The sequence below is a fragment of the Myiozetetes cayanensis genome, unplaced genomic scaffold (genome assembly GCF_022539395.1).
Source record: "Myiozetetes cayanensis isolate MyiCay16 unplaced genomic scaffold, myiCay2020 scf30, whole genome shotgun sequence".
NCBI classification, from domain to species: domain Eukaryota; kingdom Metazoa; phylum Chordata; class Aves; order Passeriformes; family Tyrannidae; genus Myiozetetes; species Myiozetetes cayanensis.
In genome coordinates this window covers 3,479,696-3,503,327 of record NW_026087522.1, presented here as the reverse complement: position 1 = coordinate 3,503,327, position 23,632 = coordinate 3,479,696, and the positions used below count along the sequence as shown (strand labels likewise).

Below are 23,632 nucleotides of genomic sequence, written 5' to 3'. Positions count from 1 at the left end.
GCGCCCGCGCCGCGCGGAGCCCCCGCGGAGGGACCCCCGGCACCGCCCGAGCAGGGACCGCCGCAGGGGCCCCCCGGGACGCCCCCGCCGCGCTGCTCGCCCGCCAGTGCAGCTGCGTGACAGCGCACGGGGCGCGGCGGGCGCGGCGGGCCTGGCCCCGCGGGCACGGGGAGGGGGCGGCGGCGGAGGGAGGAGGAGGAGGAGGAGGGTCAGGATCAGGATCAGGCTGGGGGGGGTGGTGGCGGGGAGCGCTCCGCGGCCGCCCCGCCCTCGCCGGCCCCGGGCGCCTGATGGCCGCGCTCGCCGGGGTGTTCGTGTGGGACGGGCGGCGCATCGAGGAGGAGGAGCTGCGCCGGTGCGTGAGTGGGGAAACACCGGGAACGGGCACTGGGAATGGGACAGCGTCGGAAAGGGGCCACCGGGAACGGCGACATTGGGAATGGGGCACCCTCCAGGTGCCCCAGCGCCCTCTCCTTTTCCTTAAATCCCGGATACCTTCAAATCCTCAGGACCCACCCCTGAATTCTTGGGATGGGAGTGCCCCCGCTGTATTGATCTGGGGGTGTCCCCCTAAATCTGAGGGTACCCCGCCAAAATCTGCTCTGGAAGGCGCTCCCTACCTTTTTTCGAGGTGCTGAGGGGGCACCATTCCCTAAATCCTGTCCCTGTGGGGTATCCCCCAATTCAGACCTTGGGGTGCCCCAGTTCTGATCTAGGGGTATCCCCCTGTCCCCCCAAATCCCATCTTGGGACCCCCTGCCCATCTCCCCCATTTTAAGACCTTGGGGTGCTGCCCAGTCCTCCCATATTCCTCCCCAAAATTCCTGAGGGGGTTGTTGGGGTGTCCCCTCCACCCCCCCAAACTTTGGGGTGCTGCTGGGAATTCTCCCTATGGAAAAGGGGGTTCCCCCCCCTCAGCCCCTTGCTGAGGACCCTCCAAACCCATCCCTGTGCCCAAGGGGGGGTGTGAGACACACCCAAATCTCACGGGATAGAGGTCAAAGGACCCCCCTGTCCCCCTCCAGAAGCTCTTGGAGTGTTCTTGGAATCTCATGGCTTCCTTAGGGATTAGTTCGTTTAATTACCCCGTGATTGAGCAGGGGGTAATTAACCCTTAGTGGTAATCTTGGGATCCAAAATTCCACCTCCAGGTTCCTCATCCCACAGGGATTCATCATCGCCCAGAGTTTGAGAAGCACCTCATTTAAGGCTTAATTAACCCTGGAGTTACTGAGGAATACCCCCCACCCCCCTCATGGCATTTCTGGAGTATTTAGGGAAATTCCCAGCTGGGAAAAAGCCCCAAATCCCAGCCTCATTTCCCAGAAAGGAGCCTTTGGGATTGGGGATAAACCCTGGGGACTTTTCCAGTGGCTCAGCAGGGCTGGGCTTAGTCCTGGGATTAAAACCAGGCAGGATTTCCTTGCTCAAGGTCAGGTTGTGGTTTTCCTGGCCAGGCAGGATGGATTTGGAGAAGCAGGATAAGCACTTTGCTCCTTGTCCCAGTTGGATCCCATCCCATCCCATCCCCCTGGGGATCATTCCCAGCTCCCTGCCTCTGGATCCCATCTCCAGTGGCTCAGCTGGTGGTTGGGAATGCTGCTGATCCAATGGATGGACAGGGCAGAGGCTGGAATGGCTCATCCCGGAGTGGGAAGGGTGGGATGGTGGGGTTGGGGTTGTGGAGGAGCCTCAGTCCCAAAGGGAATACCTACAGAAAACAGGCTTGTGGCTCCAGTTGATGCTGTGGAGCTTTGGGATCTGCCTGGAGATCTGGGAAGGGAGTGGTTCCAAGGAATGGGAACACAAGCTCAGCCGGTCCCAGGTTATTAATTCCAGCTCTGTTTATTAATTACCTGCATGAATTAGTGCCTCTGGAAGCACCCTGGGATCCTCCTCCCTCCTTCCTTGGCATTCCTGGGGGCTTTGAGGGTGGATGAACCAGCCTTCCCTCTCCAGGGCTGTTTTTGGGAGTTTAGGCTGCACTCAGAGGGATTATCCGAGGGGGGGGGGGGAGGTTTCCAGGCTTTTTTCCATTGGATTTTTGGGAGTTGGGATCCAAATCCAGCACCAATTTCTGTTGGCGTAGGAGGCTGAAACTGGGGGTTGATCCAGGGCTTTTCCAGCTCCTTCCCTCCTGTGACTCCCATTTCCTGCTCCAGATGCTGTAGGAGATTCCCCTCTTCCCCCTTTCCCACCCCCTGGAACAGCAGGAACCCTCTCCCTGCTTCCCTTTCCCCCCAGATCCCAATCCTCTGTGTGACTTAGGAAAGATTTGCAGCATCTCCCTGTGGGATGTGAGCAGCTCCACAGGGAATTTTGGTGCCTCCAAATCCTGCTTTTCTTAAATCCATCTCCCATCCCATTCCATCCTGCTCAGTTTCAATCCAACCAGGAAAACAAATCCTGCTCTGCAACCCCTGAGGGTTATTTTTCCTTAGGGAAAGGCTGATATTTCCAAAAACTGGAGTTCCGACAGAGGAAAAGTGGGAAAAGGGATAAGAGGACACATTTTCCATTCCCAGGCAGCTCTTCCCATAGGAAAACAAAAAAACAAAAGGAATTTCTGAGCCCAGGCAGCTTTTTCCACACTAAGAATTGGGATTTCCCCCAAAAATGGGATTTCCAAGCCCAGGCAGCTCTTCCCACCCCAAAATATGGGATTTCCATTCCATTCCCACACCCAAACTCAGTTCCCTGCTCCTCTCCCTGAGTCCTGGGTGTTCTCCCAGCCTGGGGGGTTCCTGGACGCTCCCAGAGGCCCATTCCTGACTCCTGGTGGGATTTGTTCTGGCAGCTCTGCGCAGGAGATGAAGCACATGGAGAACCTGTCCAGCCTGGCCCAGGGCAGTGGCCCCATGGAATTCCAGCCCTCAGATCGGGAGCAGCCCTGGGAGCTCATCATGGACAAGAAGCACTTCAGGCTGTGGCGGAGGCCGATCCAGGGATCCCACCTGTACCAGTACCGAGGTATCCGTGGGCTCTTCCATGGCCCACATCCCCTGGGATTGGGCCTCACTCATCCCTGTCCTCAGGAAAAACAGGAATTACTATCCTTTACACCCATCCCTGCTGCTGCATCCCATTTTACTCCTCCAGAGGGCATTAAAACTCCCCTTTCCCTCCTAACCCTGCCCTGGAATCGTGAGTTGCTCATTCCAGGCTCTGTTTTCCAGTGTTTGGATCCTACACGGATGTGACTCCCAGGCAGTTCTTCAACGTCCAGGTGAGCAGCACCTTTGGAATCACACTGGGGGGTGGGATGGAGCTCCAGGAGCCTCTTCCAGAGGACAGGATGGGGAAGTGGGAATATTCCCTTCCCTTTGTACCATTTACACAACCCAGAGCTGATCCCAGTGGATTATCCTGTGCTCCAGGTAGGCTTTGCTGCTGGAAGTGAAGGATTGGGCTGCAGGATCCCAGTGGATTCCTGATCCCAAGTCCTTCCATACTATTTCAGGATATTAATAATTCCCTGCCTGCCAATGACACTGAATCTTCCTACGGGAGATAGAGGGGAAAAAAGAGGGATATTTCCCTCCCTTCATTCCCCTCTGCTGGAATTTCTGCTGACTCGGCTTCTCTCTCTTCCCAGCTGGACACGGAATATCGGAAGAAATGGGATTCCCTGGTGATCAAACTGGACGTGATCGAGCGGGACGTGGCCACGGGCTCTGAGGTGATTCACTGGGTCACCCACTTCCCGGTGAGTCCCCGCCCATCCTAGGATCTGCCCTGGGCAGGGCCAGGAGTGGGGGCTGATCCCAGTCCTGGGGCCCTTCCTGCAGTATCCCATGTACTCCCGGGATTACGTCTACGTCCGGCGCTACAACGTGGACAAGGAGAACAACCTGATGGTGCTGGTGTCGAGGTGGGTGTTCCTGGAGGGAATTCCCATCATTCCCATCCCTAAAGATCTACTGGGAGCTGGGTATAAACTCACTTGACTCCATTGACCCCCATCGATCCTACCGAGATTCATTTGGGAAATAAAACAGCTGTTTTTTGGGGGGAAAAACGTCGGGTTTTTTACCCCCCGCCTCCAAAAAATGGGTGGATTCTGGGTGTAATTCTCACTGTGAGCTCACCTTGAGATGCTCCTCCTCCTCCCAGAGCTGTGGAGCATCCCAGCGTTCCTGAGGATCCCGAGTACGTCCGGGTGAGGACCTACGAGTCCCAGATGGTGATCCGACCCCACAAAACCTTTGATGAGGTAAATCTGGGAAAGGGGGCGGAAAACCTGGCGTGGGAAGGATCCTCCTGCTGCTCCAGAGGGAGCTGCTCCTTCTCCTGTCCTGGGAACTGGGGGCAATAATCCAAACATTGGGAAAGTCCAGCCTTAAGGGTTGGATTTGATGATCTTTAAGGTCTCTTCCAGCCCAAACCATTCCATGATTTATGGGAAGGGGATGAGTTATTTTTCCAAAGGCAAGGGAAGCACATCCACGTGTGGCTTGGGAAGGAATTGCAGCTCTGTCCCACTATCCTGGGACTTTTCCTTCAGGAATTCCACCCCCTCCTCCCAAACTCCCTCCTGGTAGGATTTCCTTGAGTCTTTCATCAATGCTCTCAGAGGCTCCGGCAGCTTTTCCCATGGGATATGAGCAGCTCCACAGGGAATTCCTGTCTCCCCGGGTTGGCTCCAGCAGGCATTTGGGATGGACTGGGGATCCCAGGAATGTTTGTCTCCCCCAGAATGGGTTCGATTACCTGCTCACCTACAGCGACAACCCCCAGACCGTGTTCCCGCGGTACTGCGTCAGCTGGATGGTCTCCAGTGGTGAGTGCCTGGAATTCCCTTGGGATACTCCCTCCAGAGGGGGCCCCCTTCCCTTCCCATTCCAGAGCAGGGAGAGGGGTACATGGAGAGGCTTAAAAAGTGACATTATGGAGGCAAAATGGGGAAGGACAAAAAAAAAACTGGGAGGGACAGGAAGAATCAGGAGAGAAAGGAAAAGTTTGGAGGGAAAAGAAAAATTGTGAAGGAAAGGCAAAATCAGGAGGGAAAGGAAGAACTGGGAATAAGAAGAGCCTGGGGGGAAAGGAAAAATTGGGATGGTAAAGAAAAAAATTGGGAAGGACAAGAATCAGGAGGAAAGGAAAAATTAGGAGGGAAAAATCCAGGAGGAAAAGGGAAAATCAGGAAGGAGAAGAACAAAGAGAGCTGGGAATGGAGGAGGGGATGGATTGGGAACCTCTTCCCTTGGCAGTCACAGATCCCAGCAGGCTCTCCCTCTGCCTTTTCCCAGGAATGCCAGATTTCCTGGAGAAGCTGCACTCAGCGGCCCTGAAGGCCAAGAAGATGGAGCTGGAGGTCCGGGATTACCTTTCCAAGGGCTCGGACACAGCCTCAGAGCCCTGTGGCCCTGCCCAGCTGGAATACGCCTGAGGAGCTGGAATTCTGGGAATTGCCTTGGACAGGGACCCGTGCTGTGGGATTTCAGCCCCGTTTTCCCTCCCCAGCCCATTCCTGATGCTCAAGGACAGGGATTTGTTCCCCCTGCTGCGTGTCCATGGTGGAATCTGCATCTCCTGGTTGATGGTTCCTCATCCCAACAAGAGAAAAACCATGGAATTCCCACTTCTTCTGGCAGTGGGTTCTCCCCACTCCTTGTCCCTGCTCAGACTGGAATGTTTTCAGGATGCAGTGGCACAGCAGGGATTGGTGATGGTGCTCTACGTCACCATTTCCGGGGGGTTTTGCCCTCCAAAACAGCCCTTCGACCTCCTCATCCCATTGGGATTACTGGGATTGGGGGGTTGGAATTACTAGAAAGAGGTGTTTGAACTGATGAAACTGGGGAAAAAAGGCAGTTTTGGGGTTTTTTAGGGATTGGGGGGCACCCTGAGCCCTGTCCCCAGTTTGGGGGTCTCCGTCGACCTTGGGAATCTGGGAAAACAGCAGGAGCAGAAAACTACTTAATAAACATCTAGGATCTTCATTAGCTCCTAATTAACGACTCCCCCTCTCCAAGTCACCAATTTGGCGGGGAGGAGCGTTGGGCCCCCCTTTAATCATCACTTTAAATTCTCACTTGATAATAAATTTATCCTAATTTTATCACCCCCTTTGGAGTATCCAATTTTCACCTTCCCCCCTCCCAAAATTCACTCCCCCCAGCCCAATTAGCACCATTAAGTAGTGAGGAACCACCTCCCTCACACATGGAATTTTGGGGGAGTTTCCAGTGAGTCTAATTTTTTCAGGGGGGAGAGGGGGCTTCCAGTGGATCCCACCTCCCCATGGACTGGAACTCTGGGGAGGGGGGTTAGGGTTCCCAAATCCCACCCTGACCCTCCTCCCCAGAAATGTTGGGATCTGGGAATGCCAGCGGTGGGACACACCTTTATTGCACACAGAGAGCAGCAGGCAGCGGGCGCGGGGTTGGGGTGGGGCTGGGGATCCTGGAGGGGGGTTACAGCCCCCCCAGCCCTCTTTTTGGGAGAGGGAAAGGGGTGTTTTCCCTGAGTTTCCCCATCCTGAATCCCCCCCAGGGTGGCTCAAACTGGGGGAGGCCCAAGGAACCTCATACTGGGACCCCCCAAAGAACCTCGTACCGAGGGGTCCTGGGGGTGGGTCCCTGGTGGGATTTTATCCCGGGGGGGTCCCCCTGGTGGGATCTCATCTCTTGGGGTCCCCCCAGGGGGTCATAGCAGGTTTTTGTTGCGCTTGGGGACGATTTTCCTCACGGTCCTTCGCTCCGAGATGTTCCTCCGGACACGGACGGTGGGGCCTGGGGGGTGCTCAGGAGCCAGCGAGGGGCTCGAGTGGGCCTTGGTCAGAGTAGGGGGGTCCGGGGGGGCCCCCCCTGCCTGTGCCTCCCACCCCTCCAGGTCCCGGGCGCCCGAGTTCAGCCATGTCTCCAGCACCTGCACGTAGGTCTCGTAGCGCCGGCGCTGGGGGGACGGGGGTGGCACTCATGGACGGGTCACCTCCCGGGGTCACCACCCCTGTCACCATGTCCCCTCCTGTCCCAGGGTCTCTGTTCCATAACAGTGTCCATCTCATGGGAAAAATAGGGGTGGGGATGGACCACCACTATGGGGACATTCCTGGTGTACTCATGTCCCAGTGTCCCCCCCATCCCTGGGATCCCCCTGTCCTATAGTGGTGTCCATCCCATGGGAAAAATAAGGATGGGAATGAGCTGCTGTCACGGGGACATTCCTGGTGTCTCCCATGTCCCACAGTGGTGTCTCCACCATAAGGAAGATAAGGATGGAGATGAGCTGTTGCCATGGGGACATTCCTGGTGTCCCCCACGGAGAAGAAAAGGTTTGAAATAAGAAACCACCCTGGGGACCTCCCCAGTGTCCCTGATGTGTCCGGTATCCTGCTGTTCCCCCTGTCTCGGTGTCCCCCTGTCCCCACCCACCTCCTCCAGCAGGAATTCCTTCTTGACCCGATACTCGTCCAGGTCCCGGGCTCGGCCTCGGCCCTCGGGGAGGTGTCTCTGGTGCTCCAGGAGCTCCTGCCCCACCCGCTCCAGCCACTGCTCGTGGCACCGCAGCTGCTCCTCCTGAGGGGAGACCAGGGCTGACCCCCACCCACCCACCGGGGGGCTCGGGGGAACTGGTGGGCACCCATGGGTGTCACCCATTTGGGGTCCCAGGGGTCTCACCGGGGGGCTCCTGCTGGGTGCCGTGGGCAGGATGGGCCTCACGAAGCGTCGCTGGGACCCCACGGCCGCCGGGAACGGAGGGGAGGAGAACAGGGCGGCCACGAGATTGATCCGGGAAATCCAGGACAGCATCTCCTCGGAGGTGCTGGATCGTGACATCACCAGTGACGTCACCAGTGCTGTCACACCCTGCAGGGACCCCCCCTGTGGCCCACCTTCCCCCAGGTCACTCACGGCGCCTGGAACAGGAACAGCCTCCGCTCGGCCGTTTGCAGCCGGAACACGTTGGGCCGCTTGGTGTATTTGGGGGCCCTCTCAGCCAGGGCATGGTGGACCCCCAGGGGCTCCTCGGTCCCCCCACCTTCCTCCGGGGGAGCCCCGGGGGATCCCGGCTCTGAGGGGCGTCGGGAGATCCCCCGGGCCCCGCCCCCGGCCTTGAGGAAGAACAGGAATGTCCCACGGAGAACAGCCTGGAAAGGTTTCCAGCCCCGGCGGCCCCAGGGAGCTGGGAACGGCGGGATGGGGGTGGGACACACAGGACACCCCAAGAATAGCCCCCTAAAGTGGGAATGAGCCTGAAATGGGCCCCCCTGGGTCACAGTGGAGCTCAGACAGTCCCACATCTGTCTCACCCCCGAAGCTGCACCCAGAGATCCCAACACACCCTAAGTCACCCTTCGGGACCCGGAAGAGGATGAGAGACCCCAAATCTGCCCTCCCCACCAACTCTAAACCACCCCAGATCTACCCCCCTCAACCCTGACCCAATGGATCCCAAATCTACCCCACTACACCCCAGATCTGCTCCCCTGGATCCCCAAAACCCCAAATCTGCCCCTCCAGATCCAAACACCCCCCAAATCTTCTCCTCTGAGCCCCGAAACCACCCCAGATCTGCTTTCCCGTACCCTCTAACCCACCCCAAATCCTCCCCCTGTACCCCAAACCCTCCAAATCCCCCCAGACTCACTTTTCTTGCCATCAGCCTCTGCCAGGACCTTTCTGGCCAACCACCCCCTGCGGAAGGTCACGGCTCCCCCCGGCAGCTCCGGGATTTGGGGGAGGATCTTCTTCCCTCCCCCAGCCTCTTCCTCCTCTTCCTCCTCCTCCCTGAGGGAGGTTCAGGATCACAGGGAGCCCCCCTCCGACCCCCAAATCCCTCCCAAGCTCCCCCCACTCACGTTGCCCACTCCAACTTCTTGCTGCGGATGGAGCCGTAAAGAGCCTGGGGGGGTGAATTGGAGGGTCATGGGGTGTCGGGGGGCTTGAGGGGGTTTAGGGGAGGGAACTCCCTTTTCCAGCCTCAGGGCCCCCCCAGAATACCTTGAGCTGCTCCCTGGGAAAGTCCTGCCCATCGTTCATCCCACTGAGGTTGGACACGAACTCAGAGCTGGTCATGGCCCGGCGCAAGTGCTGGAGGGGCACATTTGGGGGTGTTGTGAGCTGGGGGAGCACATTTGGAGGGTGGGGGCCCCAAATTTGGCCCAGAAATCAGGGAGACTAAAAATTTGCCCCCTGACCAGGTCCAAAACAATCCTAGATCTGCCCCACTGGAGCTACCAAAACCTCCAATCTGCCCCCAAAATGCCCCAAATATCCACCCCCCCCGGATCCCAATATACCCCAAATCTGCCCCCTGCACCCACCAAACTCCCAATCCACCCCAAATCTGCCCCCTGGGACCACCCAAAACTCCCATTCTGCCCCAACCCACTCCCCAAACCCCTTCCCCCCCACACCCATATCCCCCTAGTCCCCCCCAAAAAAGGCAGGGTGTAGATTTTGGGGGTTTTTGGAGTTCCCACCGTGCTCACCTGCCCATGCAGGTCCGTGTTCAGCAGCATCAGGGCACAGGTGAGGGAGTGAACCGAGTCTGGGGGGTTGGGGGGGTCACATGGGGGTCCTACCACCCCCCCGGAGGTCCCAGCCTCCCACAAGTGAGGGACCCACCCCTTGAAGCCTAAAGGTGCAGCTGGGGAGCCCCGGGGGGCTGGGAGGGGTGTGGGTGGGTGGGGAAACTGAGGCACAGAGAGGGGTGAAGGAGCTTTGGGGCGTTCGGGGATGGTTTGGGGGGCTGAGGAGGATTTGGGGGGCTGGAGGGTGTGAGGAGACCCCCCAGTAAGGGCACCCACCCACTGAACCCCAAAAGGTGCAGCTGGGGGGGGCCTTGTAGCTCTGGGAGGGGCTGGGTGGGGAAACTGAGGCACGGGGGGGTTCAGGGGGCATCAACCAGCTCTGGGGGTCCCTAGGGGGTGTTTGGGGTCTGGGGTCTCACCGGGGGATGGGAAGGCCCCAGGGTTGCAGCGGTGGAAGCGCCGGGAGAAGTGGCCCAGGACCCGCTCCCGCTCCTGCGTCTCCCCCGACAGCACCAGGGCCTGCAGGAACGACCTGGGGGAACCCTGGGCTGGGGGACCCCAAAAACATCCCCCCAGGGGCACCGCCAGGGTGGGGGACCCCAAACATACCCACCCAGGGACACCTCCAGCATGGGGGACCCCAAAAATAACCTTGGGTATGTTTCCGCCCCTTGGATCCCAAATCTGCCCCCCCAGATCCCTCATCACCCCAAACCTTCCCCCACCCCCAGACCCCACCATTCCCCAAACCAACCCAAATCTCCCTTCTTTCATGTCCCCCAACCCCCATCCCTCCCACCCCTCTATCCATTTTGGGTGGTCTCTTTGCCCCCCACAAAGCCCCACCCAGCCCCCTCCCATCCCAACCTGAGCGCCTGGTCCAGAGTCTGCCCCTGGAAGTGGAAGAATTCCAGGTATTCCTGGGCCACCATCGCGCTGAAATCATTGCTGGGGGGAGCACGTGAGTTTGGAGGGGGGGGTCCGGAGCCCAGGGGACCCCCAAAATGGGGAGGGCACCCTCCAAACCCTTACTTTTTGCGGAGGAACGAGGCCACCTGGGATTTCCGGATGCCCTCCAGGTGGAACAGGCGGGAGGCCAAACGTTGGGCCTCCTCCCGTCCCGGCTGGGACCCCCCCTCGGGGGGCTGCACCACTTCCCCCAGAGGGGATCTGGTGGGGAAATGGGGGGTCAGGCAGGGCCAGGGGTGGGGGGACCCCAAAACCCTGCCTGGGTTGGGGGAGGGGGTGGGAAGGGATGGGGGAGGACTGAGGGGGCAATGGGGGGCTCGAGGAGGTGAGGGGGATCTGGGGGGAGTTGAGGGGCATAAATGGCAGGGTTGAAGGACAGATGGACAGAGTTGGGAGGGTTTGGGGGGTCAGGCAGGACTAGGGGGTCTCTGCCTGGATGGGGCAGGGGAGCTGGGGGAATTTGGGGGTTGAGGGGGGGTAGTTGTGGGGAAAGGGGACCTGGGGAATGGACAGACAGGATTTGGGGGGCTGGGGAGCCCAGGGGTGGGGGGTGAGGAATGGGGAGAGTACAGGAGGGACTGGAGGAACTGGGGAGCCAAGGGGACACATGGGGGTCACGTGGGGTCAAAGGGGGTCTGGGAGGAGCAGGTGGACAAAGGGGGCATGGGGGAACAGAGATGGGGGGGCCAGGGGGTCAGACAGAGTTTGGGGGGTGTCAGAGGGAGTTTTGAGGGGAGGGGGGTCCCACACGGGTCTGGGGGTCACGTGGCCGGTGGGGGGGTCCCTCACCTGGGGGTGCTGTCAGGGGGGTCTGGTGGGGGCTCCAGGCCCATCTTGGGGGTGGCTCCTCCGTGTTGGGGTGTGCGGGGGAGGCCTGAGGGGGGTCCCTGAGCCCCCATTTCCCCCGGGAGCCACAGACAGCCATGTCCTGGTAGGAGAGGCCCCCCCTGGGACCCCTCAGAAACCCCCAGTCCCGAGGGAGGCAGTGGGGGCAGGGAGGAGAGGGGCTGAGACCCCCCTCCCGGGGGCTGCAGGGTCACGGGGCTGGGGGGTGGCTTGTGCATCACTCTCAGGGGGGCAGAGGGGCCAGGCTGGGGGCTTGGGAGAGCTGGGGCCCCCTCCCAGGGGCCAGTAGAGGGGCTGAGAGGGTGTGGGGGGTTTAAGGGGGTCAGAGGGCTGAGGGGGCTCTGGGGGTGTTTATGGGGGGTAACAGGGCTGGGGGGGTTCTGGTGCCCCCCTCCCTGGGATAAATCGGTGGAGGGCAAGAACTTGACAGGCAGCTGGAACCCCTCTTTTGGGGGTAAATCTGGGGGGGCTGCAGGGGGCTGGAACCCCACTCTTTGTTTCAAATCCAGAGGGGGTGGAGGGGTCTGGTGCCCCCCTTTAGGGGGGATATTGGAGGTAGCTGAGGGCGTTTGACAGCCCCCTACCTGGGGTACATCTTGGGGGGCCTGGTACTCCTCTTTTTGGGGCAGATCTGGGGGGGTTGATGGGGTCTGGCACCACCCTCGCTGGGCCAAGTCTGGGGGGGCCAGGGAGGGTTGGTACCCCCGTCTTTGGTTCAAATCTGGGGAGTCTGGGGGGATTTGATTTCCCCCTTTTTGGGGCAAATCTGGGGGGTCTGGGGGGATTTGATTTCCCCCTCCCTGGGGCAAATCTGGGGTAGTTTGGTCCTCTCCTTCTTGGGGCAGGTCTGGGGAGGCTAGGGGAGTCTGGTACCCCCATCTGTTTTGGGCCACACCAGGGGCATCTGGGGGGGCTTGGTTCCTCCCTTTTTCGGGTAAATCTGGGGGGCCTGGTGGGGTCTCGTACCCCCCTCCCTGAGGCATACTGGGGGGATCTGGGAGGGTTTGGTTCCCCCTTTGGGGTAAATCTGGGGGGGTGGGGGGGCCTGGTGTGTCTCTGCCTGGGGCAAATCTGGGGGTTCTGGGGGAATCTGGTGTCCCTCTTTTGGGGGCAAATTGGAGGAGCTGGGGGGGGTCTTGTCCCCCCCTTTCTGTGGCTTATCTGGGGGGTCTGGGGTGGTTTGGAACCCCCCTTTCTGAGGTAAATCTGTGGGGGTCTGTTGCCCCTCTCTGAGGGGCAAATCAAGGGGGGCTGGAGGGGTTTGTTGCCCCCCCTTCTGGGGCAAATCTGGGGGCACTGGGGGGCTGGTGGAGGTCCCGGACCCCTCTCCCAGGAGTGGCTCTGGGGGAGTCGGGGGCCTGGGGAGGGGTAGATCCTCATCTCCCCCTGCCGGGGGGTACCTGGAACTGCAGGGGCCCAGGCCCCCCCGCTCTGGGGTGAGCTCAGGAGGGGTGGGGGGGTCCCAGTCCCCTTCACCTGGGCTGAGCTCCAGAGGGGTGGGGAGTGCAGGGGGGTCCTGTTCCCCCCATTCCAGCTGCCCCCCGCCAGATCCCAGGGGCAGCTCTGGGGAGTCAGAGAGCGCCAGGTCTGGGGGTTGGGCGGGTCCTGAGGGAAGAGAAGAGACAGGGGGTGTGTCCCCATCAGCATTAGTGCCCCCCACTAAAACCAACCCCCCCAAGGATGGGGTGTCCCCACACTCACCCCACTCCACGGTGACGCCCCCGATGTCCTCGATGTCCCCTTTGGAGTGACCCCTGAGGGCTGTGGGAGTGGGGGGGTTTGGAGGTCCCCCCTTTCTGCCCCGATGCCCCCTGTGGTGTCCCCCACCTCGGCAAAGGCGGCCCTGTGGGTCCGATAAAGGGGCACCCCCTGGGCCCCCCCAGGGGCCACCAGCCGGCTCTGGAACAGGGGGTTGGTGTGGAACTGGGGCTCCTCCTCCTCCAGGTCCTCCTCATCCTCGGTATCTTCCTCCAGGGAGGTGCTGCCGTGGTCATCATCATCCTCCTCATCATCCTCATCCTTCTCCTCTTCGCTGCATTCGGGGGCTTGGGGCTCGAGAAGGGTGGTCTCACCCATGGGCACAGTTTTGGGTGAGATGGTCCCATCCATCATCACAGTCTTGGACAGGTTGGTCTCATCCACGGCCATGGACTTGGCTGAGATGGTGGAATCCACGGTCAGGTGCTCCTGAGAGATGGTCTCATCCATGGGCACAAACTTGGGTGAGATGGTCCCATCCGTGGTCATGGACTTGGATGGGATCGTTGCATCCATGGGCACATCCTCTGGAGAGATGATCCCACCCGTGGGCATGAACGTGGGTGAGATGGTCCCATCCACAGGCACAGGTTTGGGCAAGTTGGACACATCCATGGGTACAGACTTGGGTGAGATGGTCCCACCCTCTGGCACAATCTCCCCTGAGATGCTCCTGCTCGTGCACGAGTTGGTCTCATCCGTGGTCACAGGCTTGGGTGAGATGGTCCCACCCACAGTCACACATTCCTGAGAGATTCCCTGATCTGTGGGCATGGATGTGGAGGAGCTGCTCCCACCCATGGCCATGGACCGGGGGGAGATGCTCCCACCCATGGACACGTGGAAGATGCTGCCAGAAATGAACCCACAGCCTTGGTCCTCCTGGAAGACGCTCCCATCCAAGGGGAAGGACTCGGATGGGATATTCTCGTCCATGGGCACAGATTTGGGGGAGATGGCCCCACCTGAAGGCACGAGGGAGATGCTCCCGTGTGTGGATCTGTGGCCTTGGTCCTCATGGAGAGTGCCCCCATCCATGGGCACGGACTGGGGTGGGATGTTCTTATCCATGGACATGGGATTGGGGGGGATGGACCCATCCATGGACACGTGGAAGATGTTCCCATCCACCGGCACAGGCTTAGGTGGGATGTTCCCCCCTATGGACACGTGGAAGATGCTCTCAAATGTAGATTCGTGGCCTTGGAGCTCCTGGAAGTTGCTCTTATCCATGGGCTTGGGAGGGACGTGGAAGATGTTCTCCAGTGTGGATCCACAGCCTTGGAGCTCCTGAAAGCTGCTCCCATCCACCCCCAGGTTCTCCACGTTCTCCTCCAGACCCCCAGGCTGGGGGGCACTGGGGGCCATGTCCCCGCAGTGGGGGGCATCCTGGGGGTCCCAGGGTGGGGGGGCCTGGGGAGGGGCTGCCCCTCGAGGGCTCCCTGCAGGTCCCACACGCAGAGCTGGGCACGGGCCAGGCTGGCCCAGAACACGTCGGGGGCACTGGGTGCCTGAGGGGCGGGTGGGGAGGGGGTCTGGGTGGGGGTCATGGGGATCAGGGAGGGGTTATTAGGGGTGCCAGGGTGGTGTGGGAGGGGGTCAGGGGCGGAGCGTGGGGGAGGTTGGGGGCGGGGCCAGGGCAGGGGTCACCCGCTCGGACCCCGAGAAGACGATGGCGTCCTGCGCCGCCAGCACCCCGGGAGGGGTCAGGGGAGTCCCTGCAGGCTCCATGAGGCCCCTCCCTACAGCCACCTGCCTGGGCTGGGGGGAGCTGGGCTGCCCTGAGTGTCCTGAGGGTCCAAAGGGTCCGTGCCCATGGTGGGGGGGCCTGGGGGGAGAGGGAGGAGAGGGGATGTGGGTGAGGGCGCTCTGCAAAGTAGGGAGGGGTGGGGTGGGACGGGAAAGAGGGAGGAGGAGGAAGGGGAGAGGAGAGAGGAGGGAGAGAGGGATAAAGGAGGAAGAGAAGGAGGGAGGGGAAAGGGATGAAGGATGGCAAGACAATGGAGGAAGGAGGGAGGAAAGGTGGGAAGGAGGGATTGAGGAGGAAGGGAGGGAGGGAGAAGGGAGAGAGTGAGGGAGGGATGAGAGAGGGAGGGAGAGGAGAGGAATGAGGAAGGAAGGGTGGGAAGGAAGGAGGAAGAAAGATGGGAGGGATGAAGGAGGAAAGGGGAGAAGAAGGGAGGGAGGAGGAAAGGAAGAGGACAGGAGGAAAGGATGGAGGAGGAAAGGAGGAAGGAAGGAGAAGAGAGGGAGGGAAGTTGAGGGGAAGAAGGGAGGAAGAGATGAAGAAGGAAGGAGGAAGGGAGAAGGAGGAAAGAGGAAGGAAGGAAGGGAAGGGGGAAGGGAGGGAGGAGTGAGGGAAGAGTGGGTGGAAGGGATAAAGGAAAGGAGGGAAGGAAGGATGGAGGAAGAAGGAGGGAAGGAGGGAGGGATGAAGGGAGAAGGCGGGAGAGAGGGAAGGAGGAAGTGGAGGAGGAGGAGGAGGGAGGGCTCAGAGGAGGAAGTAGGAAGGAAGAGGAGATGAGAGGAGGGGGAGGGAGAGGAGGGTCGGGGAAGGGGAGGAGGGTCGGGGGGCGGGTCAGGAGGCCCCCTCGGCCAGGTGGGGGGTCCCGGCACCCTCACCCAGCACCTGCACACCCCGTGTCCGGCCCCGTCACCCCACGGCCCCACGTCACCCACCCCGTGTCACCGCGTCACTGGCACCGCTTCCGCTCCGCGAGGCAGGAAACGGGGGAGGGGGCACCCACAGACCCCCCAGCCCGGGGGGACTCTGCACCTCCAACCCCCCACCCCAAACCCAACTCAAACCAGCCCCACACGGGCCCAGCACAACCCTAGAGTTGCCACTGGAGAAACCACATCAGTGTCGGGGGGTCGCGCCCCCCTAGAGCCCCCGGGGGGGGAAGCACCCAAGAGTGGGGGTCTCCAAATCGGGAAGGGGGGTATCATGAACCCAGTCTGTACCTTTGGAGTGCTGGGCCACCACACACACCACGTGCCCCCTCCCCAGTAACCCCCCCACTGGAACAGGGGCACCCCCAAGGGGTTGGGGAGGATCAAAGATTTGGGGGGGGGTCCCAGCGGGGAGGGGGGACCCCAAAGGCTGTTAATGGGGCTTGAGGAGTGGGGGTGAAGGTCTTCGGGGACCCCAAGTGGTTAGGGGGGCTTGGGGGATGTCTGAGGGTGGGGACCCCAAAAGTTGGGGTGGGGCTCCAAAGGGTGGGGGGACCCCAAAGGGTGGGGGGAGTCGAAAGTAGTTTAAGGGGCTTTGAGGGGGGCTGTTGGGGACCCCGATGGGTGGGATCCCAAAGACCAGAGCAAAGTAAAAGTGGGAGGCTTAGAAGGGGGGGAGGGGTCCCAGTAGTTGATGGGACCCCAAAATGTGCAGGGGTGACCCCAAATGGGTGGGGGGGACCCCATGGAGTGGAGGGGCCCAGAGATAAGTGGGGGCTTCAGGGGGGATCCTCCGAGTCCAAGGGGGACCCCAAGAGTTATGGGAGGACCCCAAGGGTTATGGGGGGCCCTGGGGGCTACGAGGCAGCCCTAAGGGTGGGGGGAGCCCGGATTTTTTGGGGGGACCCTCACGGTTTGGGGGATCTTGCAGGGCGGTGTGGGGAGCCCTGGGGGTGCTCCGAGGGCTCTGGGGCCCCACGGTGACCCCTCGCTCCCACCCCCCGGGCCGCTGGGACCCCCGCAGTCCCTCCCCCCCCTTACCGGCACTGCCGCGCGGGCGGGGGCGGGGCCTCGGTCGGACACGCCCTCTCACGGGGGCGGGGCCTGGGATCGGTGAGTTGTTTAGGCCACGCCCCCCCCGAGAGGCCACGGGCCCACGGGGTGCCCCGCGAGGCGCAATGGTTTGGGGATCCTGACCCCCCGTGGGATCATCCTGAACCTCGTGGGATGATCCTGAGCCCCACGGACCGATCCTGAACCCCGTGGGATGATCCTGACCCCCCAAGGGATGGTTCCGAACCCCCCTGCGCTGATCTTGGCCCCAGCATGAACTGACTGCCCCTCCACGGGCAACGGGCTTGGGTGAGATGGTCCCCAAGCAGCTCTGCAGGCTGATCCTGCTCCCTCAGGGTCCGATTCCTGCCTCTCCGTGAGTCCACCCGCCCCTCCCTGGATCCCCCCTGCTCCCTGTGGACCGATCCTGCCCCTGGGGCCCGATCCTGGCCCCCCTCCCCAAATGACACACCCCGAGCTGACACCAACAGTGTCACTTTATTTGGAAGGGAGGACTCTCCCACCCATGGATGTCCCCCACCATGGGTGCTCCCCCCCCACCGTGGGTGCCGGGGTCACTTTCGGCGCAGGTAGAAGGCGGTGGCCCCGTGGGGGGGAGCCATGGCCAGGGCCTCCCCTGGGCCAGGGGCTGTGCTGAGGAACAGCCCTGGGAACGCTGCAGCCTCGAAGGTGTGCGTGGACCCCCCGAAGGTCTTGTAGAAGGTGAAGGGCCTGGCCTCATCCCCCTCCTGTGAGAACAGCTCCAGCAACCCCACGTCCTGCCGCAGGGACACACAGAGCTGGGACACCGCCCCGGGGTGGCACCGTCCCAGGGAACCCCCATCTCCAGGTGACCTCACCTCCAGGTGACCCTACCTCAAGAAACCCTCACCTCCAAGTGACATCACCACCAGGTCCCCACCACCTCAGGGTGCCCCCCACCTTGGGTCATCTACCTTGGGCTGACCAACCTTGGTGCCCCCCCCATGGTGCCCCCACTTTGGTGCCCCCCAGGTCCCCCCTCACCTCAAGGTGCAGCCGAGGCTCGGGGCCGGTGCCGCAGGACAGGGCTCGGGTGCCCCCGCGGATGCCCACGATGAGGGGGCAGCGCCGGCGCTCCAGGTGCCGGTTGGGCACGACGCTGATGGGCTCTGTGGGGACACAGGGCTGGGTGGGGGCCCTCAGGGGGGGCCACCCTCCCCACGGATGATACCCACCTTCCTGGGCAGCATTGGCGCCCTGCAGGCTGGTGGCCACCAGGTGCCCATCCCGCAGGCACAGCCCCTTCTGCTCCGAGTCCCGCAGCACGTAGTGGTACGGCTGGGCCAAGGGGCGCGGGGACGCCGAGGCCACCATTGGCACCTCTGGGGACACAGGGAAGTGTGGGGACAGGGGGACAGGACACAGGGATGTGGGGATGAGGGACACAGTGGGAACGGACACACGGGGACACAGGGACACGGGGACGTGGGCACAGGGATGTGGAGATGGGGGCCGTGGGTGACGGGCAGGTGAGACATGGGAAACATGGGGACATGGGGCACGGGATGGGGACACCTGGGGACACAGGGGACCCGTGGGGCACCCAGCAGGCCCCACCTCTCCCCAGGAAGTCCTGGAACAGGGCCTCCATGTCGGGGTCGATGACAGACTCGACCGTGTTCCCGGGCTCCGCCAGGACTGCCATGGGGTGGGACTGCTTAGGGGGTCCCCGGGGACCCCGGACCCCTCTGCAATGGGGAGGGGGGAGAGAGAGGGGTTGAGGGTGGGTGTCAGACAGGGTGACCCATCCCAGGTCCAAGGGGAGGGGCAGCCCTGTCCCCACCCTGTCCCCGCTCACCTGACAGCAGCTCTGGACACGCAGGACATGGCTGGGCCTGGAGGGAGAGGGGGACACGGGTGACATGGATGACACAGGTGGAAGACACCCCTGCTGCCAACCCCAGCCATCAGGAGGATCCAGAGTGAACAACCTGGGAATCCTTCCTGGGCAGGACCTGGCTGGTCCCTGTCCCTGTTCCCAGCCCTGGGCGTTGTTCCCAGGCAGCACCTGGCCTGTCCCTGTCCCCGATCCCACGCACCTGTGACTCTGGCAGCTCTCGAGGTCCAGTCCTCTCTGGGTTCTGTCCCCTGGGGTTGGTGGTGGCTTTATAGGGCTGGGCAGGGCGGGGGACAGAGCCCGCCCTGGTGATTGTAGGGCAGTGCCAGGCTGGGATGGGGAAATGCCACCTGGGCCCCCTTGTCCCCATTATCCACTGTGATGTCCATGGTCACTGTGGCAGGGATGTCCCCTGTGCCACGTCCCCCCCGCCAGCCCTGTCCGACAGGTAATGGTGTGTCCCCAGTGCCCTGTCCCCACAATCCCCTGTGTCCCGTCCCCATGGTCCTGTGACCCCTGTCCCTGTGGCCCCACAGTCCCTGTCCCCACGGTGTCCCCGTGCCCCATTCCCACAGCCCCACGTGTCCCACGTGTGCCGTTTCCCCGTGCCCCCTTCCCGCGGTGCCAGGCTGGGTGTGCCGGGCGGGAAGCGTCGTTTCCCCGCGGGATCCAGGAAGGGGCGGCCCCGGAGGTGCCCGTCCCGGGGCAGCCCCGGCTGCGTCACCCCGGGCGGGGGACGTGCCGTTCCTGTCCCCACGGGCCAGTGGCGCAACCTGGGACACCCCGAGGGTGACGCAGCCACCGCCACCACCCCTGTGCCCTGCCCCCTGTGTCACCCACGCCACGGGCACCGCTCTGGCCTGAGCATCTTTATTGCCTCGCTGGCGCAGGGGGGAGGACGGCGGCACCATCCTGGGGGTGAGGATGGCACCGTCCCCACGGGGCTGGCACCATCCCCAGGACGTCACTCTCCTGGGGAGGATGCCACCCTTCCAAAGGGGATGGTACCATCCTGGGGGGATGGCACCTCCCCTGGAGTGAGGATGTCACTTTCCCCCATTGGGACGTCACCTTCATCAGGGGGCTGGCAGCATCCTCGGGGTGAGGATGTCACCAACCTGGGAGGGATGTCATCCTCCCCAAGAGGCTGGCACTATCCTGGGGGAGGTGCCACTGTCTCAGGCTGAGGATGTCCCTGTCCCCAGTTGGGAGTGTCCCCATGGCTGTGCCAGAGGGGGCTCAGCAGAGCTGAAAGTAGAAGTCGAGCAGGTGGGTGGTATCGTGGCTGCGGGACAGTGCCAGGGGCTGGTGGCCCCGGGCAGAGGTGCAGAGGAACCAGCCAGGGTTGGCAGCGGACTCGAAGCGCCACAGCCCATCCTTGTAGGAGCGGAAGAAGGTGAAGGCGGCCGAGGCCTCCCCAGTGTGGGGCAGCTCCCGGATGTCCACGGCCTGCGGGGACAGGGGGGTCACCCATGCCCTGGGGGGCACCACGGCGGGGCTGGCACCCACGGCCAGCAGGGGACACGGGCACTGTGCCACCGGGGGCTGCGGTGGCACCAGCCCCGCAGTGTCCCATCCCCACAGTTCCCGTGTCCCCGCACTGTCCCATCCCTGAGGTCCCTGTGTCCCCATCCCTGCAGTCCCCATGCCCCCACCCTTGTGGTGTCCCCATCCCCATTGCATCCCCTCGGCATTCCTGTTCCAGTGTCCCCATCCCATGGTGTCTCCATCCCTTTGGTGTCCCCTCAGTGTCCCCATACCCCTGTCCCTGTGTCTGTCCCACCTGCAGCTGCAGTGCCGGAGTGGTGCCAGTTTTGGGGTGGCTGGCAAGGCAGCGGGTGCCGTTGCGGATGCCCAGGATGACGGGGAGCCGGGTGGGCTCGAAGGCACGGTTGGGCACCCAGAACACCTTCTCTGGGGGTCACAAACCCGGGGGGCCATCAGGGTTAGGGTCAGGGTCCCCCACCCCCACCGTGTCCCCCCCCATGTCTCATCGTCACCTTCCAGGGCGGCGTTGGCCCCTTGGAGGTGCCCGGCCAGCAGTTGGTCATCCCGCAGGTACAGCGACTTCTGGTTCACATCCCAGAGCCTGGGGGGGCACAGACAGTGGTGCCACCCTCTGCCACCCCCCCCGGATCCCCTGGGGGTGCCCCCCGCCCTCCTTACCGGTACTGGAACACCTTGGTCTGCAGGCCAGGTGCCTGGCAGGGGGAGGAGCCTTCGGCCTCTGCACAGAGGAGGAGGAAGAGGGCGAGGATGAGGGCGACAGCCATAGCACCCCGGAACCGCCCTGGCACCCCTGGCACCCCAAAACCGCCGCGACACCCCCACTCTTATAACACCACCGAAATCCCTGTCCTGCGGGGGCGGGGGGCTCCCAGTGGCGTAACAACGCCCGCGGTTCCGCTTCCCCTCCCGGCCCGCCGGGCCCTGCCGGGGTCCCCATTCTCACCCGCGGGACCCCCCACCCCACTCATGCTGCGGGACCGCGAGAGGGAGGAAGGAAGGAAGGAGGGTGGCGGTGGTGTTGCCACACTGCTGGGGAGGGAGGCGGGGCCCGCCCCTGCCCAGGACTCGGCACCTCGGGGTGTGGGGGTGACACCTGAGGTGACACATCGCGGGGGGCGGCACGACACGTGACAGGGGGTCAGTGAGACCCCCGATTGGCCGCCGCGGGGCTCGAACCCACGGCCTCGCCAGCGCGGGGGCGGCGCCCTCCCTGTTGCGCCACCGCGCGAAGGCGTCGCACGCATGCGCGGTCAGGGCGGCGGGAGAGCCGCAGGAGCGGCGTGGGCAGCGCTGAGTGGCCGCGGGAGGGCGGCACATGCGCACTGAGCCGAGCGAAGCCGCCGCGCGCGGGCAGGGCGGGCAGGGCGGCAGGTGCGCACGCGCAATGCGGGCTGTGAAGCCGCGGGGCGCTGGGAGCGGGAGAGGCGCAGGCGCAGCGGGCGCGGCGAGGCGGCGGCACATGCGCAGAGCGCCCCCGCGGGCGGCAGCGGCACGGCCATGGCGGCGCGGGGGGCGCGGAGCGCGGCGGGGGCTGCGCTGGTGCTGCTGCTGCTCGGCTGCGGCGCGCACGGGCTCTACTTCCACATCGGCGAGACGGAGAAGCGCTGCTTCATCGAGGAGATCCCCGACGAGACCATGGTCATCGGTGCGGGGGGAGGGGGCATGTCAGGGACCGTTGTGGCGGGGGGGGAGAGACCACCAGGGACATGGGGAGTTACAGGGGACCACCGCGGATTGGGGGTAATGAGAAGGACCGCTGGGTACTGCGGGGGGTGAGACCACCGGGATGTGGGGGGGAAAGGGAGGGACCACCGGGGACCGGGAGGGGCCACCGGCTGCTTTTTTGGGAGTGGGAGAGGCCACCGAGATCTGGGAGGGGTCACCGGGGATGTCACGGGAGTGACCCCCGGGCATTGGAGACCACCGAGGTGGGGGGGGAGGCCGATAGGAGGGACTGAGGAACCCCCCAGGAGCGATGGGGAGGGGCAGGAGGGACCCCCGGGAAGGGGGATCGGGGGACCGGGCTGGGGAGCACTGGGATGGCGGTTGGACCCTCCCCGACCCCGTGTCTCCCCCGTTCCCAGGGAACTACCGGACACAGCTGTGGGACAAACAGTCCGAGTCGTTCCTGCCCTCCACCCCCGGGCTGGGCATGCACGTGGAGGTCAAGGACCCCGACGGAAAGGTGGGCATCTCCAGGACAGGGCAGTGGCCTTGTCTTTGTGGCCTGGGGTGAGTGACAGTGTCCCCAGGGTGTGACAGTGGCCCTGTCCTAGTCCTGGGGGTGTGACACCTCCTGCCACGTTCCCAGGTGGTGCTGTCCCTGTCCCTGTGGTGTCCCCGTGCTCCTGTGTGTCCCTGGGCTGTGTGTGACGCTGTCCCTGTCCCAGGTGGTGCTGTCCCTGTCCCAGGTGGTGCTGTCCCTGTCCCTGTGGTGTCCCTGTGCTCCTGTGTGTCCCTGGGCTGTGTGTGACGCTGTCCCTGTCCCAGGTGGTGCTGTCCCGCCAGTATGGCTCCGAGGGTCGCTTCACCTTCACGTCCCACACGCCGGGGGAGCACCAGATCTGCCTGCACTCCAACTCCACCCGCATGGCCCTGTTCGCTGGGGGCAAACTGGTACTGCTGGGGCGAACTGGGACCTCTGGGGAGGGGTCCCCAACCCCAGGGGGTGTCCCTGGCCCCTGAGCCCCCCCTGACTGTCCTGTGCCTGCAGCGGGTACACCTGGACATCCAGGTGGGTGAACACACCAACAACTACCCTGAGATCGCGGCCAAGGACAAGCTGACGGAGCTGCAGCTGCGGGCACGGCAGCTCCTGGACCAGGTGGAGCAGATCCAGAAGGAGCAGAACTACCAGAGGGTGAGCAGGGGGTCCTGCAGGGTCAGTCTGGGGGGATCACCCCGTTTCCCCCCCCTCTGACCCCCTTTCCCCGTTTTGGGCAGTACCGGGAGGAGCGGTTCCGCATGACGAGCGAGAGCACCAACCAGAGGGTGCTCTGGTGGTCCATCGCCCAGACCATCATCCTCATCCTCACCGGCATCTGGCAGATGAGGCACCTCAAGAGCTTCTTCGAGGCCAAGAAGTTGGTGTAGCCACCCCAAACCCCTGGGGGGCTCCCCCAGATCACCCCGCGTGCCCCAAAGGGGGGATCCAACCCATCCCAGGGCGCTCCCGCAGACCTGGGGAGGGACCTTTGCTGCCTGCTGGGATCCTTGGGGTGGTGGGCAGGTTGAGGGGGCCCTGCCTACTGTCTGGGAGGGGGGAACCCACCCCCTGCTTGGGGGAAAATAAAGATTTTATTGGGGAAAATAAAGAAGTTTTTTGTTTCAATGGGGCTCGCTGGTGCTTTTTTGGACTGGGGAGGGAATGTGGTCCTGCAGGAAAGCAGGGTGTGGGTTCAGCCATCCAGCTACTTTTCTGCAGTGCGTTTTTCCCCTCCCGGGGAGTGAATCCGCGCACAAAAGCC

At 62.9% G+C, this 23,632-nt stretch overlaps 5 protein-coding genes across 9 annotated transcripts; 2 read left to right on the top strand and 3 right to left on the bottom strand.

The window, feature by feature from the left end:
* The first annotated feature begins 195 nt into the window (after positions 1-195).
* On the top strand, positions 196-5,953 carry STARD7 (StAR related lipid transfer domain containing 7). Its single transcript, XM_050325786.1, has 8 exons — positions 196-355; positions 2,798-2,970; positions 3,177-3,226; positions 3,596-3,706; positions 3,789-3,871; positions 4,114-4,213; positions 4,696-4,780; positions 5,250-5,953. The coding sequence occupies exons 1-8, from the start codon at positions 291-293 to the stop codon at positions 5,387-5,389; spliced, it is 807 nt and encodes a 268-aa protein (XP_050181743.1). The 5' UTR covers positions 196-290; the 3' UTR covers positions 5,390-5,953.
* A 373-nt stretch (positions 5,954-6,326) lies between these two features.
* LOC126645402 (uncharacterized) lies at positions 6,327-14,708 on the bottom strand. Of its 2 annotated transcripts, none has more exons than XM_050325778.1 (12): positions 12,995-14,708; positions 12,694-12,898; positions 10,511-10,648; positions 10,346-10,426; positions 9,898-10,010; positions 8,946-9,035; positions 8,804-8,847; positions 8,593-8,732; positions 7,857-8,127; positions 7,623-7,767; positions 7,377-7,520; positions 6,327-6,897 (listed from the first exon to the last, which is right to left on the bottom strand). In XM_050325778.1, the coding sequence occupies exons 1-12, from the start codon at positions 14,417-14,419 to the stop codon at positions 6,649-6,651; spliced, it is 3,045 nt and encodes a 1,014-aa protein (XP_050181735.1). In that variant the 5' UTR covers positions 14,420-14,708; the 3' UTR covers positions 6,327-6,648. The 2 variants fall into 2 exon arrangements, with proteins under 2 accessions (XP_050181735.1, XP_050181736.1); XM_050325779.1 differs by lacking the exon at positions 9,898-10,010 and adding an exon at positions 9,437-9,495.
* A 2,596-nt stretch (positions 14,709-17,304) lies between these two features.
* LOC126645403 (interleukin-36 receptor antagonist protein-like) lies at positions 17,305-19,072 on the bottom strand. Of its 3 annotated transcripts, XM_050325783.1 has the most exons (6): positions 18,859-18,883; positions 18,618-18,654; positions 18,377-18,507; positions 17,995-18,141; positions 17,804-17,928; positions 17,305-17,556 (listed from the first exon to the last, which is right to left on the bottom strand). In XM_050325783.1, exons 2-6 carry the CDS (start codon positions 18,644-18,646, stop codon positions 17,353-17,355), a joined length of 636 nt encoding a protein of 211 aa, XP_050181740.1. In that variant the 5' UTR covers positions 18,647-18,654; positions 18,859-18,883; the 3' UTR covers positions 17,305-17,352. The 3 variants fall into 3 exon arrangements, with proteins under 3 accessions (XP_050181740.1, XP_050181739.1, XP_050181738.1); XM_050325782.1 differs by lacking the exon at positions 18,377-18,507 and having other exon boundaries at positions 18,859-19,072; XM_050325781.1 differs by having other exon boundaries at positions 18,618-18,947.
* Positions 19,073-19,510: 438 nt separating this feature from the next.
* LOC126645404 (interleukin-1 family member 10-like) lies at positions 19,511-21,191 on the bottom strand. 2 transcript variants are annotated; one of them, XM_050325785.1, is made up of 5 exons: positions 21,109-21,191; positions 20,823-20,883; positions 20,657-20,745; positions 20,440-20,570; positions 19,511-20,105 (listed from the first exon to the last, which is right to left on the bottom strand). In XM_050325785.1, the coding sequence occupies exons 1-5, from the start codon at positions 21,131-21,133 to the stop codon at positions 19,896-19,898; spliced, it is 516 nt and encodes a 171-aa protein (XP_050181742.1). In that variant the 5' UTR covers positions 21,134-21,191; the 3' UTR covers positions 19,511-19,895. The 2 variants fall into 2 exon arrangements, with proteins under 2 accessions (XP_050181742.1, XP_050181741.1); XM_050325784.1 differs by lacking the exon at positions 21,109-21,191 and having other exon boundaries at positions 20,823-21,035.
* A 447-nt stretch (positions 21,192-21,638) lies between these two features.
* TMED4 (transmembrane p24 trafficking protein 4) lies at positions 21,639-23,496 on the top strand. Its single transcript, XM_050325752.1, has 5 exons — positions 21,639-21,810; positions 22,250-22,350; positions 22,656-22,781; positions 22,879-23,025; positions 23,109-23,496. Exons 1-5 carry the CDS (start codon positions 21,663-21,665, stop codon positions 23,256-23,258), a joined length of 672 nt encoding a protein of 223 aa, XP_050181709.1. The 5' UTR covers positions 21,639-21,662; the 3' UTR covers positions 23,259-23,496.
* The last annotated feature ends 136 nt before the right edge of the window (positions 23,497-23,632 follow it).

Coding starts and splice junctions, on each gene's coding strand:
- LOC126645403 (XM_050325781.1), bottom strand. CDS start 18,727: ATGGCTGGGGTTGGCAGCAGGGGTGTCTTCCACCTGTGTCATCCATGT. Junction 17,929..17,994: donor CGCCAATGCTGCCCAGGAAG/GTGGGTATCATC, acceptor GTGTCCCCACAG/AGCCCATCAGCGTCGTGCCC. Junction 17,557..17,803: donor AGCCTCGGCTGCACCTTGAG/GTGAGGGGGGAC, acceptor TCCCTGCGGCAG/GACGTGGGGTTGCTGGAGCT.
- LOC126645402 (XM_050325778.1), bottom strand. CDS start 14,419: ATGGCCCCCAGTGCCCCCCAGCCTGGGGGTCTGGAGGAGAACGTGGAG. Junction 10,427..10,510: donor GCCTCGTTCCTCCGCAAAAA/GTAAGGGTTTGG, acceptor TGCTCCCCCCAG/CAATGATTTCAGCGCGATGG. Junction 6,898..7,376: donor AGGAATTCCTGCTGGAGGAG/GTGGGTGGGGAC, acceptor CCGTCCCCCCAG/CGCCGGCGCTACGAGACCTA.
- TMED4 (XM_050325752.1), top strand. CDS start 21,663: ATGGCGGCGCGGGGGGCGCGGAGCGCGGCGGGGGCTGCGCTGGTGCTG. Junction 22,351..22,655: donor TCAAGGACCCCGACGGAAAG/GTGGGCATCTCC, acceptor TCCCTGTCCCAG/GTGGTGCTGTCCCGCCAGTA. Junction 23,026..23,108: donor AGGAGCAGAACTACCAGAGG/GTGAGCAGGGGG, acceptor CGTTTTGGGCAG/TACCGGGAGGAGCGGTTCCG.
- LOC126645404 (XM_050325784.1), bottom strand. CDS start 20,929: ATGGCTGTCGCCCTCATCCTCGCCCTCTTCCTCCTCCTCTGTGCAGAG. Junction 20,746..20,822: donor ACCAAGGTGTTCCAGTACCG/GTAAGGAGGGCG, acceptor GTGCCCCCCCAG/GCTCTGGGATGTGAACCAGA. Junction 20,106..20,439: donor CTCCGGCACTGCAGCTGCAG/GTGGGACAGACA, acceptor CTGTCCCCGCAG/GCCGTGGACATCCGGGAGCT.
- STARD7 (XM_050325786.1), top strand. CDS start 291: ATGGCCGCGCTCGCCGGGGTGTTCGTGTGGGACGGGCGGCGCATCGAG. Junction 2,971..3,176: donor CCACCTGTACCAGTACCGAG/GTATCCGTGGGC, acceptor TCTGTTTTCCAG/TGTTTGGATCCTACACGGAT. Junction 4,781..5,249: donor CAGCTGGATGGTCTCCAGTG/GTGAGTGCCTGG, acceptor GCCTTTTCCCAG/GAATGCCAGATTTCCTGGAG.